Source organism: Acomys minous (genome assembly GCF_964271855.1).
Source record: "Acomys minous genome assembly, chromosome: 2".
NCBI classification, from domain to species: Eukaryota; Metazoa; Chordata; class Mammalia; order Rodentia; family Muridae; genus Acomys; species Acomys minous.
In genome coordinates, this window is record NC_140484.1 from 129992070 (window position 1) to 130008686 (window position 16617).

The window sequence follows — 16617 nt, forward strand, 5'->3', positions numbered from 1 at the left end:
AATGACTCAGACCTTTCCTCGTTGATCGACTTTAAGCATTTAAACCTGCTAAATGACGTGGTGCCAAGGTGTGATCATCAAGTTCGAGCTGCCTTTGTAACTCAGCATATTGACCGTCACCTAGTAACTGACCCTGGGAAATATTAATACCTCTAGCCTCTTCCACTGTTCTATGGTCTTAGCTTCCTCTTTCCACCGTGTTTGCCATTGTCATTGAAGACCAGCTTTCAGTATTGCTGCTGGCAGATCTTTCCTGTCTTGGGGGATAATTACGTTCTGAGTTGCCCATGATTTTAAAATCTGCTTAACGTGGGTGAGTGCACACCATATATATAAAACAACTGCTTCCTTAAATCTCAAATCTAGTATGTCTATAGGATTCCACTTAACTCCTTCATAACCCTGGCAGTGCCTTGGTCTGCTGGTAGTTCCTGTTTAGTAGCTGGATGAGCTAAGGTTGGTTTTCTAACAACTGTGGGCTGCCCTTCTTCAGGTTAATCATGTGGTGGCACCATAAGTTCTTGTCTCAATTCCTCTGTGTCCTGAGTGTCTTTCTCATTTTTATTTGTGAGTCTAATTTTTCTTCTAAGCTTTGTATCTTATCAATCCACTTTTCATAATTTTTCTTTTTCCTATATCTCTAAAGCTTTTTTCTTTGAGAGGGTACAGAAATCTATTATGGTTACTAAGGATAAAATATGAAATAGCGAAATGATGATAATCACAATTGGTATTGAGCCAATTTCAGTTAGGTCATTTAGCCTTTCATTTTTGCTTCTATTTTCAAGCCGTCTAAAGTAGCAACATACAGGTTCCTAGTGTCTTATGTTATGATCTTTCCCATCCTTAACTCTCTCCTTGAGGACTTCCCAGGTAGCTTAACAAATCTAATTAATGGCTTCTCAGTTTCTCCACAGCTGGCATAATTTCTCTGAGGGTCAGATGTTATTTTTAACAAAATCTCAATCTTTTGATTTTTACCAATGAAGACTCAGGAGCCCAATGTTGTGGTGAAAGCCTGCTAGCTCAGAGGGGTTGAGAAGACATCCAGCTGACCCTCCTCTTCAGATAATTTCCAGAAGAAAGGGAAACCGGGCTGGAGAGATGGCTCAGAGGTTAAGAGCACTGACTACTCTTCCAGAGGTCCTGAGTTCAATTCCCAGCAACCACATTGTGGCTCACAACCATCTATAATGTGATCTGATGCCCTCTTCTGGCCTGCAGGTGTACATGCAGGCAGAGCACTGTATACATAATAAATAAAGGTGTGCACCACCCGAAGAAAAAAAAAGAAAAGGGAAACCTCCTTTCCCATGCCTTCTTAAAACACCCTCAAATTAAATATCCCTCCCTTCTACATCTTGTGTTTCTCTGTCCGTCCTTATGACTTCCTCTAACTCTGTGGATTGTTTTCTACGCTCACTTCCTGTCTGCTGGTTACATGCTCTGCCTTTTGACCTATGCTTGATTTATTTAATTCAAGCAAAAAGCTCTTGGATTAAAGGTGTGTGCTAGGGCTGAGTTACAAAACTAGAAACAGTCTTTTCCAGTAAACAACAAAATCAATCTCAGGCTTCGAGATGTACTCAAATACCCTGATGTGTAGCTATAAGGAATGTGACCCTTCTGTCCTGCATGTGCATCTGCACACATAATACACAATTAGAAATAATTAGAAGTACTTTTTAAATTGTTAAGCTTTGTTTTGTTTTTGTTTTTTTACATTTAGGCTACAGTTTAGTGCCATTACAGTTTTATTCAATTAGATCAGCAAGTGTTTTCAGTGTCCTATAGGTAAATAATCTAATTCTGTCCCATAAGAATAATTCTGAGCTGGGCAGTGGTGGCACATAATGTTAATCCTAGTACTCAGGGGGCAGAGGCAGGTGGATGGCTGTGACTTTGAGGCCAGCCTGGTGTACATATATATATATATAGAAATACATAATAAACACAGCAAACCGTTCTTTACAGAGAAATACAGTTAAATGGAATGGATTTTAATTGGTCTTAAAAGATTTAAGATTTTCACAATAATTGTTAGCCACCATTGAGAACTTGCTGTGCTACTCCCTGTAGACCTTGTGTGCAAATATTGTACATGTATAATAACTACACATACTATATACTAGTTAATTTGGCAGACATTTTGCAAATATGATAAGGATAGAAGCAGGTGCTTGCCTGGCTTGCTGGGCCCCTGTCCTCAGGAGACCATCAGAGAAAAGTGCTGGTGTTACAGTGAAAGAAATAGGACAGCATGACTCCAACTTTGTGGAAAATATGCACAATTACAGATAGAGAGAAAACCTGAAATCCTCAGTAGTGGTTGCCTATGGGGATTAGGCTGATGGGCATTTGCCTTTGTCTCTTCATTTTCCCGCTACAGTGCTTACGTTACCTTGGTGACCTGAAATGCTTGTTGACTTATATACAAGAACGTTTCTGACTTTATAAAAACATGTGGCCTTTGGAACTGTCTTACAAAGCATTTCTAGTTCATCGTTTTGAGGCGGCCCTTGAATTGGAATCAATTCCTTCAACTATGTATACATTTGCATTCCATCAGGAACACTGACACTAAGTGTTGAGGGCAGACACCTGAGTCTGTATGTTAATATCTAGAAACTGTGATTCACAATTGATTTTGTCCTTTCTATTGTCAAGTTTTTAAACCAGAACATCCATATACAAAAGTCTCACTATTGAAATTGTGTTGTCTAAGATACTTTGTAACCTAAAAACTTTGATTCATGTAAACTTTTTTTTCTGGTTGTAGAGGAATCGAAGGAAACTGAAAAGACAAAAGTTGATGAGCCGTCAGTAGTTTCTGGAAAGCGTTCTGTGGCCAATGTTCTAGAAGAAACAGCTGTGAAAATTGAAAAAGATGAAAAGGAGCTCGTGAAACTGCCAGTCATTGTGAAGCTAGAAAAACCTTTGCCAGAAGCTGAAGAGAAAACAATTATCAGAGAGGAAAGTGATTCCTTCAAGGAAAACGTTAAACCCATTAAAGTAGAGGTAAAAGAATGCAGAGTGGACTCAAAAGACCTCCAAGGCAGCTCGGAGAGGCCGGGCACGCAGGAGCCAGAGCGAGTAGAATTTGGTGGCAACATCAGATCTTCTCAGGACATCATGGAGAAGTCTACTGAGGAAACAGAGAAGCTTAAAAATGACCAGCAAGCCAAGATACCACTAAAGAAACGTGAGATTAAGCTGAGCGATGATTTTGATAGTCCAGTCAAAGGACCTTTGTGTAAGTCAGCTACTCCAACAAAAGAGTTTTTGAAAGATGAAATAAAACAAGAGGAGGAGACTTGTAAACGGGTCTCTACTATCAGTGCTTTGAGTCACGAAGGGAAACAACTTGTGAATGGAGAAATTAGCGATGACAAGGTAACTCCAAATTTTAAGACAGAACAAATGGAAACAGAGCTTTGTGATACCAAGGAAGATCACTGTAGCATCCTCTCTAAGGATGGAAATGCCGTCATGGAGGGAAGTGGTGCGCAGTGCTTAAATTCTGTTATAACAAGCACAAAGACCAGTGAGCTGGGGAAAGGGGCCCCGCTAGGAAAGGGTCTAGATGGCCCTGTACCTGTCTTAGAGAGCCACAGTCAGAAAGGAAGGTTGGAGGAGCCTGGGCCTCCAGACATGGAAATGCCTCTTGAGCCTTCTGAAAAAGCAACAGATCACTCTTCAAGACCTGCTTTGTCTGCCACTGACTCCTGCAGGATGAAAGCCGAAGAGAAGGCCCCTAAAAGTAAGACTGAGAACCACACGCCAGGCATAGAGTGCCTGGACAGGGTGGACAAAGCCAGGAAGACTTTCACTGATAGGGACATACAAAGATTGAGTCCAATACCAGAGGAAGTTGTAAGGAGTGCTCCAGAACCAGAAAAGCCAGGACCCTGCCAAGTGGCTGAAACTCCTCTCCCACCCGAGATGACAGGTCCTAAGGAGAAACTGACCTCAGGAAAGAAAGGTGTAGACGGTGTAAATAGAGGTTCCAGTGAAAGTCGGCCCCATGAAGGCGCAAGCCCGGAATTTCCCAAAGAGGGTTCTGAGCCCTTGAAGGTGGAAATGGCATGTTTGGATAATGCCCAAACCTCTGGCATGGGGGACACTTCTGAGACAAAGGGCTCTGTGCAGAAAAGCAAATTTAAGTATAAATTAGTTCCTGAAGGAGACAGCTCTGCCTCAGAAAATACAGAGATCACTTCTGAAAGGCAGAAGGAAGGCATCAAGTTGACAATTAGGATATCTAGTCGGAAAAAGAAGCCAGATTGTTCCCCACAAATCGATTCTGAAAGCAAAGAAGAGAAGGTGGGGAAGGAAGAAGAGAAAACAAGCCTCGGGCGCACTTTAAGAAGGTCTCCGAGAATATCTAGGCCTACAGCGAAAGTAGCTGAGATCAGAGATCAGAAAGCCGACAAGAAAAGAGCAGAAGGAGAGGACGGAGGCGAAGGAGAGTCGGCAGCTTTGCAGAAAGCGGACAAGAAGGAACACCTGAAAAAAGCAGACAAGGAAGCAAACGCTACAGTGAGCAAGGTAAAGCTTCCACCAACTTTTCAATGGAGAAAAAAAATTATTTTTTAGTAATTTTTTTAATTTAATAAAAATTTTCTATAAAATTTTAACGATTTTAAACTATTTTTAATATTAATTAAAATCTTAGTCTCCTTGTTTGACATGTACGTGTGAAGGTCAGAGAAGGACTTGGAAGTATTTCTCTCCTTCCCACCATGGGGATCATGGGGATCAAATGTAGGTTGCCAGGCTTGGCAGCAAGTGCCTTTACTCACCAAGCCATGCCATCTCGCTGGCCACTAAGTTTTCAATCAATTTTTTTTTTCTCCTGTGTGTGTGTGTGTGTTGTGTTGTATGTATTTGTGAACATTGGGTGGCTTCTTCTATCCCTCAACCCCTCATTTTACAAAACAGCTTGAAGCTCCACGGCTCAACTTAGCCAGCCAGTGAGCTTCAGCAATCCACCGTCTCTACCCCACCGCAGGCCGCAGACGCATACTGTCATGCATGGCTTTTTATGTGGGTCTGCGCATCCCAATTCTGGTCCTCATGTTTGTGTCACATATACTTTACTGATTGAGCCATCTCGCAAGCCTTGTGTTCTCAAATTTTTACTACAAAATTAATTAGGATCTAAGTTGTTTTTAGTGTTATGTTGAGATAGTCATTCAAAAAAATTAATAATAAATATTCCTCTTTTCAAGAGTATGCCCACATACTAAATCTCAGACCATACAATGTTGTCGCTTAGATTCTTTTTCTATTACAAGCAGTTCTAAGAATATGCTCTATAAGCTTTCTAGCTAGTGAGCCTGTGGAGTGCTGAAATGAAACTCCCCATATTAACAGTTGGGGTATACAGGTTTCATCATGCCTTTCCTCAAGCATTCATGTGTATGTTAATAAATATCTGTTCATAAAAATGTTTGAATAATTGGGTCAAACCTGTTTGTTTTGCTGTGAGTTTTCCACTTAACACCATTGTCTCTATTCTCATGTCAGGAATAACAGTCTACTTGAATTTAATAGTGGCCACATAGTATTTCATAGTGTGGATATACCTCAGTTTATTTAATTACTCCCTTATTAATTGACATTTAGGTTGTTTCCCATTTTTCACTATTACAGGCAATGCTGCATTGAAGATCCTTTGGGAGCTAAGTGAGTATATCTTTAGAATAGACTCCTAGAATTGGAATTCCTGGGTCAAGGGGCATGTGTATTCTAAAGTTGGTAGTTATTCAACTGCCCTTCAAAAGCCCTATGACTGTACCGCCATCGCCAGTGCACGAGAGTACCCATTTCTGTATTTTAATCATTACTTTTACAAGCAGGAAATTCTTCTCTATGACTTTAATTTTGAGCAAAATCATCAACTTTATAGTTCGTGGGAGCTTGCTGTTAAAAGTACTACTTTTATTCCTTTTAATGGCCAAGTTATTATTCATTGTCATACTTTGTTCCCTAAAATAAGGAATTTTTAATTATTTTGTAAACCTTTTGAATTATTTTGTTCTTTGATAGAAGCCTATAGCATAGCAATGAAGCCAAATAGTTAAGCAATTGAAACTAGGTGATAAAATGATATATCATGATCAGTTTACTCTCTGGATCATAATAATTTAAAAATTTACTGGGTAATAAAAATAATAAAAAAATTAAAAAAATAAATAAATAAATAAAAGTTTACTGGGGTTGTTTATATGCAGCCCTGGCCTGCTTTTAAATTTTTTGCTTATAATTTAGGGTTTAAATTTTTGAAAAATAAGTGTGTGAGTAGTATATCTTCCTGCTGTTGATGTAGCCTTTTAAGTGTTCATGGCCTTTGACCCAGAATCCTGTTCAAGGAATTTATCCTAACCACAAAGATGGATGTAAACATTAACATCTATGAGGGTACATTGTGAAAGTGAAAAAATGGGAAACAACCACCCAAATGTGTGAATAAGATCAACACAGCTATTTTTGGCATTTTATAAGACATAATGTCATTTTATAATCCCATTTTTAAGATACCCCCCAAATGTAGAAAAAAATAATAAAAACACATATCAAAACTTAGTAGTAGATAGACTTGATGACAAGACTGTAACAATCTTCATCTTTTTTTTTTTTTTCCTGTATCAGCTAAATATTCTCCAAGGGACATGCAGTTTGGAGAAATCTTTTTTTAAAAATCTTATGTCCAATTATCTCATCTCTTAATTATATAAGGTAAAATCCAAAGGCAAAGTTCGATGGACTGGCTCTCGGACACGCGGCAGGTGGAAATACTCCAGCAATGACGAAAGCGAAGGGTCTGACAGTGACAAGTCCTCCGCGGCCTCAGAAGAGGAGGAAGGAAAGGAAAGTGAGGAAGCAGTTCTTCCAGATGACGATGAACCCTGCAAAAAGTGCGGCCTCCCGAACCATCCAGAACTAGTACGTACCTGCTCCAAGGGAGCAGTGCTCCTGTGGTGGCTATGCTCTATGTATTCGGAGTGAACAGAAAAGTAATGCATTCAATAAATCTAGACGCTTTAGTTGTTTTAGTTCAAAGCAGTGAATCATTGCCAGAAACTTGGAAATTCTTATACAGTAATAGTTATTGACTGTATTATACATAGCAGGAAGAAGGTGGCTTTCCAGTCTTAATAACTCTGTTCTTGGTGGAATGGGATGGAATTTCAGAAAGAATGTGTATACCAAAGTTGAACAAATAAGTAGAGATCATAGGTAGTAGGAGCCAGGGCCAGCCTTTTAGTAAGACCAATGGTAGACTGAACCCTATGAAGCTGAGTTAAAGTTGGACCGACTGCAGTGAATTCATTTTAATCTAGGTAGAAATACAGGTGTGCGTGCGTGCGCGTGTTCATACCATTATTAACTAATATGTTCTATCTGAAAGAACTTAAATGTTAGTGACAGGTCATTGCAGTGAAGACTTCCCAGACCTTGGTTTCTAAAGTCTGGAATAAAGGACTGGGCTTCTTCATTTTATTAAAACTTCTCAGACAAATGCCAGGCAGTGGTGGCCCACACCTTTAATCCCAGCACTCAGGAGGCAGAGGCAGGCAGATCACTGTGAGTTCGAGGCCAGCCTGGTCTACAAAGTGAGTCCAAGATAGCCAAGGCTAACACAGAAACCCTGTCTCGAAAACCCAAAAAAAGAAAGAAAGGAAGAAAGAAATGCCATTATCTTAACAAAACACAGCTGTTGATGTTAATGTTGTTTATTTCAGATTCTTCTCTGTGATTCTTGTGACAGCGGATACCACACTGCCTGCCTCCGCCCTCCTCTCATGATCATCCCTGATGGAGAATGGTTCTGCCCTCCTTGCCAGCATGTACGACCCAAACTAACTCTGTCTCCAGCCCTCAGTTTTATACTTTATATATTAATGATATTTTTTAGCAGTCCTTGAATCCCTTCCATTTTCAATGCAGTTATCAGTAGTGTTTGCCCCTTTTTGGGTCCTTACCTTCTATTAGTGTCTGAGGTGTTGCCCTTTGTCTTCTATAACACTTGTGGCTTTTGTAAAAACCATCTTTTTTCTTCTCAAATTTGTAATAAATATAAGTAGCATAAACTTTGCATGGATATATATATATATAATGTTTGTGTAGTTTATTTTCTTTTTAAAAATCTTTTATTGTACCTCTTTTTGTTGATAGTACTAGAAGAAATCTCAGTCTGCTCTGTATTCATTCACATTTTCTTGTGAAACTAAAAAACAGTAGATTTCTGTTTACTGTACCAATCGGATACTTTGCTTCACAAGTTCAACCTTAGGTTTTCCACATAATGGCTTTATACCTTTTTCTCTGAAGTTAATTTCTGTGTCTTAGCATAGCTTAATCTAGAATTTTTTAATGTTGTTTTAATCCAGTAAACATATGTCATTGTTTTGTATGTATTTTTAATTGTTTTATATTGGCATTGTGTTTTGTCATATATTAAAATATTTTGATAGCCTTTTGTTTTTGAATACATATAACCTTGTTTTGAATAGTAATGAACAAACTGCAATTCTAAATCCTGAAAGCAGAGTAGGCACAGGGTGTATCTTTTTTGGTTTTACAAAGCTATGTTTATAGTCTGACATGCTTTCTTATAGAAGTACCCTCATCATCGGTTAAGTGGGTCCTGAGCACGTCTTTAAATAAAGCATGTTTCACTATTCATTCACCACGTAGCCATTTTCAGCTCACGGCTTAATAGCCTTAAGCTTAATAGTAAGCATGCGCTGTATGGTTGTGTTCTGGTATTAAAAATAACACATGCATATTGCTCCTTCAGAAGCTACTGTGTGAGAAATTAGAAGAACAGTTGCAAGATTTGGATGTTGCCTTAAAGAAGAAAGAGCGTGCAGAGCGAAGGTAAATTGATATATGTGTCAATGTTTTCCTTGGGAATTTGGCAGTAAAATTGTCTTGCAGTTGAGATGAACATATTTATCTAAATCAAAGACTGGCAAGCTGCAGCAAGTGAAGTCTGGTCTGCTGCTGCTTTTTGCACTGCTTACTAAGAATAGTTTTTCTGTTTTTAAAACATCACTATAAAATCTTTTCATGATGTAGGAAAACTACAGGATATTCACATTTCATATCCCATAAATAAACTTTACTAGGACACAGTTTTGCTCACTTGTTTGTGTGCTTACTATGGCTGCTTTTGCACTGCGACAGTGGAATTGAGTACCTTAGTAGAGACCGGTGACTTCCCACGCTTGAAATACTGTGTCCTTCTACACACATTTGCCAGTCACCTGAGTAGAATTTGGAATCTGCTGTGGAAAACTGTTGTCTCACACTTGTGGAGGAAATGTACTTAACTTTTGTTGAACACAAGAAAACTGTAAGAACCTACTTACAATTTTTTTTTAAACTCATGTCACCTCTTTGGGTGGGCTGTATTAGCCCTGGTAAATAAAGACCATTTATTTAATTGCTAAACTGTCATCCTGACAGTAAAATATACTGTTTTCATTATGCCACTGCATTTTAGACTAAAACAGTTGATGTAGCTTCTTGGAGAAAATAAGATTAACCTTGAGTCTAATATTTAATATGGATTCAGAATACAGTAAGTTTGTATTTATTTGTACTTTTTTAGATAGTTTCTAAACATTCATTCAAATCCACTGCACATTCAACTAAATAGAACAGATGAATATATAAGTCTGTTTACACTGAACTCACATTCTACCAAAGAACACAGACACAGAGACTAGAGAGGCCCTGGGGAGGGGCGGTGGCGATAGTCAGCACAGTCCTAGACCGTGCAGGAGCGGTTCAGTTCTCACAGAAGTTGGATTACCGAGGAAGGCCTTGGGAGATACGTTGGGTTTATGCAGGTGGACATGGAAGAGACGTTTCCAGTTGATGTTGAGAAACATCGTGGCAGAGGAAGAGTACAAAAGTGTGGGTAGAGGAATGATAGCGGATGAAAGGCGAGGAAATTCAACTCTTCTCTGTAGGGAGTGCTGGAGTCATCAAAGGATATGGTCTTCATTTCAGAAAATATGTCCTAGGAAGTCCGAGGAATGCATGTAGGAGTAACTTTTATTCACCTGATGCAGTTGTCAAGCTCAGGCTTACTGCTGAATAAGCTCACCCATTCTGTTATTCTTTCCGAACTCTGGCTGCCTAGTTCATCTCAGCTGTTCTGGCTCAAACATTCCCAATTGACTGTTCAAACTGGCTGCTTTCAGCTTCTGACTGAATTGCTCTGCTTGGCCTCAAACTAACTTTAGCAATCTGTAGTAATCTTCTGGCTCCTCCTCACTCTCGGGCTTGTTCTGTCCTCACCTGTGTCTAGCTTGTTCTCTGTAAAGCTCTTCAAGTAAAACTGTTTCCCCTCTTTTACCGTCTGCGCTGCGCTATCTTGAGTTGCCTGTCTTTCTTGTGTCGTTCCTGTTCTGTCAGCTCTTTCTCTGATTTGTCACTTTGTCTGCGCCCCAATGAGAGGTCACTTTTAAGCGTGCCTGCTTCCTTCTATAAACTCACCTTACTTTCATTGTTTGGGATTAAAGTTGTGTACTAAGGGTGTGTCTGCATTCTAGCCAGAGCACATAGACCTGAAAGGTCTCTAAATGTGATCCCTTGCCAGAGCAGTCATGTTGCTGGATTAAAATTCCTCTACAAATGGATAATAATTGGAGTGTTACAGTAGAAAGTCTGCAAGTAAGGCAACCACCATAAGGTAGGGTAGAAGTGGGGGGTTCATGTAGTCTCTGAAAGGAACCCCCTAGCACTAAGCATTCTCAAAGAACAAGAGCATCTATCCCCGAGTCCCATTGATTTCTCCTTTGGTATTTAACCACCTTTTAAAAAATGCCTGTTTTGTACCAGGCAGTGTATTCAACATGAGAAAGCATGTACTATTTCTACCTTCAACCACTCACTGCACAGTCTGTGGAAGGAGGAGCGTGACAATGAGTATTTGATGACTATCCAGCTAATCTCTACAGATCTGGAGTGTAGCGCTATGGAATGTGCGGTTTTAGTAATCTCTATTTTGTGATTTATAAATGTTCCCTCCAGGGTGTCAGAGATACTTTGGGAATTCAGAAAACTCTGTTCTTCCAGACTACAATAACTAGTGCTTTGCCTAGTAGGGAGTTGAATTAATTGGAGTTGGAATTCTCCAGGTAGTAGAACAGTGGGAAAGAGAAAGAAACAAGGAATTGGCAGTGTATGCAGAGGAGTGTGTACAGTGATGGAGCATGGAGTGTCAGCCAGGTGACAGGGCTGGTCATGTTTAGTGTTTAATAGGGGCTAGTGCTAGTTGAAGTTCTACTAGAGTCAACAAATACTGAAAATTAACATATAAAGTGGAGTAATTTGGAAACTGAATTAGTGGAGGTCAGACAATAGGATGTATAGAACTGACATGTTAGAAAGAGTGAAAATAGCCAGGCGTAGTGGCACACACCTTTAATCACCCAACTCAGGAGGCAGAGGCAGGCAGATTACTGTGAGTTCGAAGCCAGCCTGGTCTACAAAGTGAGCCAAGGCTATGTCTCAGAAAAACAAAACAAACTAATAATAACAATAACAACAACAAAAAGAAAAAAAGAAGGAAAGAGTGAAAATGTTAGTAATGATAAGGCCTTTGGGGTCACTGATGTAGCTACTGAGATGGGGTGGAAGACCTCCTGCCAGAAGATACTGACAAGAGAACTCTGTGAGGAATCACGTCCACCTTCAAGGTCCTGTACAGAAAGCCTATCATAATTACTCTGCTTAGATAAAATTAACTTGCACCTCTTCATATTTCCAGATGTTGATCAAAATGGTCTGTAGTCAGCTGATAAGTAATTGTGAGGGCAGAAACCATATTTTATATTACCTACGGATTTCCAAGCTTGGCAAAAGTTTACCCATGGTGACTGTGAGCAAATGTCTATTCAGTTAAATTGAGAAGAGAAATAGTAGGCAAATGAAAGCAATATCAAGGTTTAAAGGAGAAGTAGTATTTCCATGAACATGATTATTTTAAGGATAGATGTATACCCCACATAATAGCAGAGACAGGCAGTTTAAACCATGAAATACTATGATTGTCCTGGCCATTAACTTTACAAAATTTTAACTAAAGCAATTTTATCATTTTCATAAATGTACTGGCTTTGCCATCTGTTCCTAAGATTCTTGTTAGCAGGGTCAAGAGTTGACAGCACATTAAGAGCTGTGTTCCATAGGATCTAGACAGGTAAATGCATCAATCTCCTTTCAGAAGGAGCACTAAGGAAAAGCAAGCAGTTGCAGCTTGGTGTCCTCTGGTACTCAGCGCTCGGCTGTCTTTGCTGTACTAGACTAACACTGAAAGGACCAGAGCAAACACTGTTTGTTATTATTTTTTGAGTTAAAATACACAGGATTGGAAAGATGGCTCAGCCATTAAAGGCTAGGCTCATAACCAAATGTGTGAATAAAGGGTTATTTCTCTCTTGTTTATTTGTTAGGTTGTTTTTCTTGGAGATCCAACCCTGGAGATGTTATTAGGGACCCATATCCTTGTTTTCTGCCTCTTTGGGTCTCTTAATTTACATTGTTGGATGCATAGCCATGCGTTAACATTGTATTTTTTCTTTTCCACAACAAGAAAAGACTGGCTTTAATGTCTGTCATTCACTGAGGCCTTGAAATAGTTTTTGAATGCATGGTTTGTGAGCCATTATTTTATAGTGATGTTTTTACTGTAGCTTATAATTGTATACACACTCAGAGCATTTTCCAAAACCTTTGCAAAGATCCAGTTTGTCTAGTCAGAGGTAGCTTTCCATCTAACTACAGTGTTAAGTCATGGTTTGAAGTTTGTCTATTTCAGTTGAAAAATACAGCTGTCTTATAGGTAAAAAAAGGTTTTGCTTCCACCCCCCCCCCCCCCCCAGGGGCTTGTTTTATTTTGTTTGTTTTATGAGGCAAGATTTCTCTGTGTACTCTGTGTTGCCTTGGCTGTCCTGGACTTGCTTTGTAGACCAGGCTGACCTCGAACTCACAGAGATCCGCCTGCCTCTGCCTCCCAAGTGCTGGGAGTAAAGGCGTGCGCCACCATGCCCAGCAGATTTGTGCTTTTCATCCATACTAGTTCTTTATTGATAAAGTTTCAATGCAATATTGGTGATAGCCTCTTAAGTATCATGAGACTGTAGTGTTATTACTGTCTACAGTCATGATATGTTCATACCAATTTAATTTTCAGCAAATCTTATCTTATGCTTTTGGTTTTAAGGAAAGAACGCTTGGTGTATGTTGGCATTAGTATTGAAAACATCATTCCTCCACAAGTAAGTTTCTAGTTGATAGTTTTGTTTAGTTTTTTTATTTTAAAATTTTATGTGTATGCGTGTTTTGCCTGCATGTATGTCTGGACCTCATGTATACCTAGTGCCCACAGAGGTCAGAAGAGGGTGCCAGATCCTCTGAAACTAGTTTCAGATGGTTATGAGCCATTCTGTGGATTCTGGGAATCAAACCTGAGTCCTCTGAATTGCGGTCAGTGCTCTTAACCACTTAGCCATTTTCAGTCCAGGTTTATATAGTATTTATAGAGGAGATGCTATACGCTTTCTAAGTTTAACCAGTTACATGCCTTGTCTTAATATTCAATATAGCTATCCTATTAAAGCTAGACATTTTAAGCACCTGGAGAAATAAATATTAAAATAATTATATATAAATAGTATCCCAAAATGTGATTATTGTATTTAAACTAAATTTGCAGCTCATTGCTTTGGGGTAATATTTTATTGTTTCTACTGTAAATAAGCAATTTGTGGCTAGCTTTATAATGTATTATTTGCATAAGATAACTAAAGGATAGCTTGGGAATATTATACTTTTAATCTGGCACTATTGAAACTTTAGTTTCTATAATAATTCAATTTCTTTGATGAACTATCATTATTTCATATCTGTTAGTTTATAATTAAGGGTACCTCATCAGTGAATGGTCATGAAGCATAATTTCTAACTTGCTTTTGTTGTGGGTCTTGTCACTGTTGTTGATTTAAGGCAGGGTATGTAACCCTTGCTGCCCAGAATTCAGAGACCCACCTGCTCTCTAGGCCTGAGTGCTGACTCTGAAGGCTGGGGTTAGCCCTGTGAGCCTCTATACTCAGCAGTTTCCAACTGAAGTTTTACTGTTTTATTCTTACACAATTAAATCACAGCTTAAGTAGTTTGCCAAGCTGTTTTTCTTCAGTTTAAGTAAAATCATCTCATGAATTCATCATACATATGGATTCAAAGTTTTCTGTGTATCATGTTTAATTATTGGTTAAAAGAGTGAATTGGTAGAAAAACTACATTCTGTTTATTTTAATACAGACTATTGTAAACTTACAGAAGTATAATAATTTCAATACAAAAATTGTTTACCTATTGATTACCAATATTCTAAGTTTGCTTAATTAGTTATGCTGTGTATATTTATTGGGTGGATAATTTCAGAGTCCTTCAAACCTTTCATGCGTACTGTCCAGGTAGAATATTAAAACTCCTAATTCCAAGGACTGTTTCTCTGTTACACCTGTATGTTTTTATCTTTAAAGGAGCCAGATTTTTCTGAAGATCAAGAAGAAAAGAAAAAAGATGCAAAAAAATCCAAAGCAAACTTACTTGAAAGGAGATCAACAAGAACAAGGAAGTGTATAAGCTACAGGTATGAAATTTTAAAATGTTACAGTGAAAGAAGCAAACATTTTCCCCCAGTTAGACAAGACATAGAAGTGGGTGTGCTCCCAACTTGATGGTTTGTAACTGTTACGTGTATGTCATTTGGCATCTTTGGGTGTTGTGTTCTAAGACCTCAAGGCCGCACTGCAGCTCAGTAGTAATAGAGCACTTCCCTAGCATGAGCAACGTCCTGTGTTCAGTCCACATGGCATGCTTGCACTTGCACGTACAGATTCACAGCAGAAATTATTTTATATTTAGCATGTACGAGTTCATCTTAGGTCACCTGATCCCTAAACTAAGATACAACTTACTTAGAAAGCAGTCTTAAGCACTTGGGAGGCAGAGACAGAAGGATCACTGTGAGTTCGAGGCCAGCCTGGTGTACAAAGCAAGTCCAGAACAGCCAGGACTACAAGAGAAACCCTGTCTCGAAAAAAACAAACAAACAAACAACCCAAAAAAACCAACCAAGCAAGAAAACAGTCTTGGAGATCATTTTTCCTGTTTCTTATCTTTAAATCAGAAGAAATATCCTTTGAGCAAAAGCACATTTGGCTAGGTGGAACTTTTCATCACCAGTATATGAATTTAAACAACACAATTATTGGCTGGGCGTGGTGTCGCATGCCTTTGATCCCAGCACTTGGGAGGCAGAGGCCGGTGGATCGCTGTTAGTTCAAGGCTAGCTTGGTCTACAAAGTGAGTCTAGGACAGCCAAGGCTACACAGAGAAACCCTGTCTCAAAACAACAAAACAAAACAACACAATTATTTTTCAGTAGTACTTATTATTGGACTTAACAGTTTCAATGGAGGAGTAATTTTGTCCAACTTACTTTGCCATGTGCAGAAAAAGATGAATTATTCTTTCTATATTAATCAATATAGTAAATTATTTTTAAGGCAGTAGTTTTCTTTAACCAGATATTTCCACAATGACTGACACAGAGATTATTATTTATTTTTAAGATGTAAGAACTATGCTAGGCGGATTCTGAGTTATCCTTATCCTAGTACCTTTATTATTTTTTTAAATTGTTATATATACAGTGCTCTGCATGCGTGTACACCTGCATTTGAGAAGAGGGCATCAGATCACATTCTAGATGGCTGTGAGCCACCATGTGGTTATTGGGAATTAAACTCAGGACCTCTGGAAGAACAGTCAGTGCTTTTAACCTCTGAGCCATCTCTCCAGCCCATAATCCTAGTACCTTTAAAACCCACATAAAAGCCAATCACTTGCCAATCTGATGACTCCAAGAGTGGTTCTGATCCATCAGTCTGTTCTTATAGCCACGTTCTCCCACCATCTTCCTTTAGCCTGATTCCTTCCTTTCTCTTCTTCTGTTTCCTCCTCCCTGGAACTCTACCTCCCTCTCTTCTACCCAGTCATAGGCTTCAGCATCTTTATTTAGCCAATCAGGGATGATTGGGGAATATTCCATATTGTCATTTGGTTACAGGAGATAGTTCAGCATTCATAACAATGCCCATGGCAAGACTGTAACCAGATCTCAAGGCACTGAAATTAGCATTGGCAAACACAGTTGGCCCTTCCTCCAACACAAGTGAGTTAATTAGAGGTGAATCTTTCAGCCAAAGCTAGCCCACTAGTAGGTTTTGTATTGTCTGGTGTTTATAATTTATAAATGGTTGAAACAAGGCATTTTATAAAAACCTTATGTAACAAATTTCAGTGTCCATTATGTTTTTGTTACACAACCATCTACTTTTACTTAATATTTAATTTACAATTGTATTTTCATTATAATAGCGCATAGTTGATTGTATTTAAAGAAAAAAAAAAGACTTGCAGGGCATGATGGCACAGGCCTGTAATGCCAGCACTAGGGAGACAGAGGCAGGTAGATCTCTGTGACCAGTCAGGGCTACACAGAGAGACCCTGTTTCAGAAGAGGGG

General features: G+C 38.9%; 1 protein-coding gene across 1 annotated transcript in view; it reads left to right on the plus strand.

Annotated features, from left to right (window-relative positions):
• Positions 1 to 16617, plus strand: part of RSF1 (remodeling and spacing factor 1) — a 115404-nt gene that overhangs the window by 82988 nt on the left and 15799 nt on the right. Inside the window, exons 6-11 of the mRNA XM_084774174.1 lie at positions 2780 to 4548; positions 6742 to 6948; positions 7749 to 7853; positions 8807 to 8886; positions 13247 to 13301; positions 14568 to 14677. Of these exons, the coding sequence (XP_084630300.1) occupies positions 2780 to 4548; positions 6742 to 6948; positions 7749 to 7853; positions 8807 to 8886; positions 13247 to 13301; positions 14568 to 14677 (2326 nt within the window). The remainder of the gene's footprint in view (positions 1 to 2779; positions 4549 to 6741; positions 6949 to 7748; positions 7854 to 8806; positions 8887 to 13246; positions 13302 to 14567; positions 14678 to 16617) is intronic.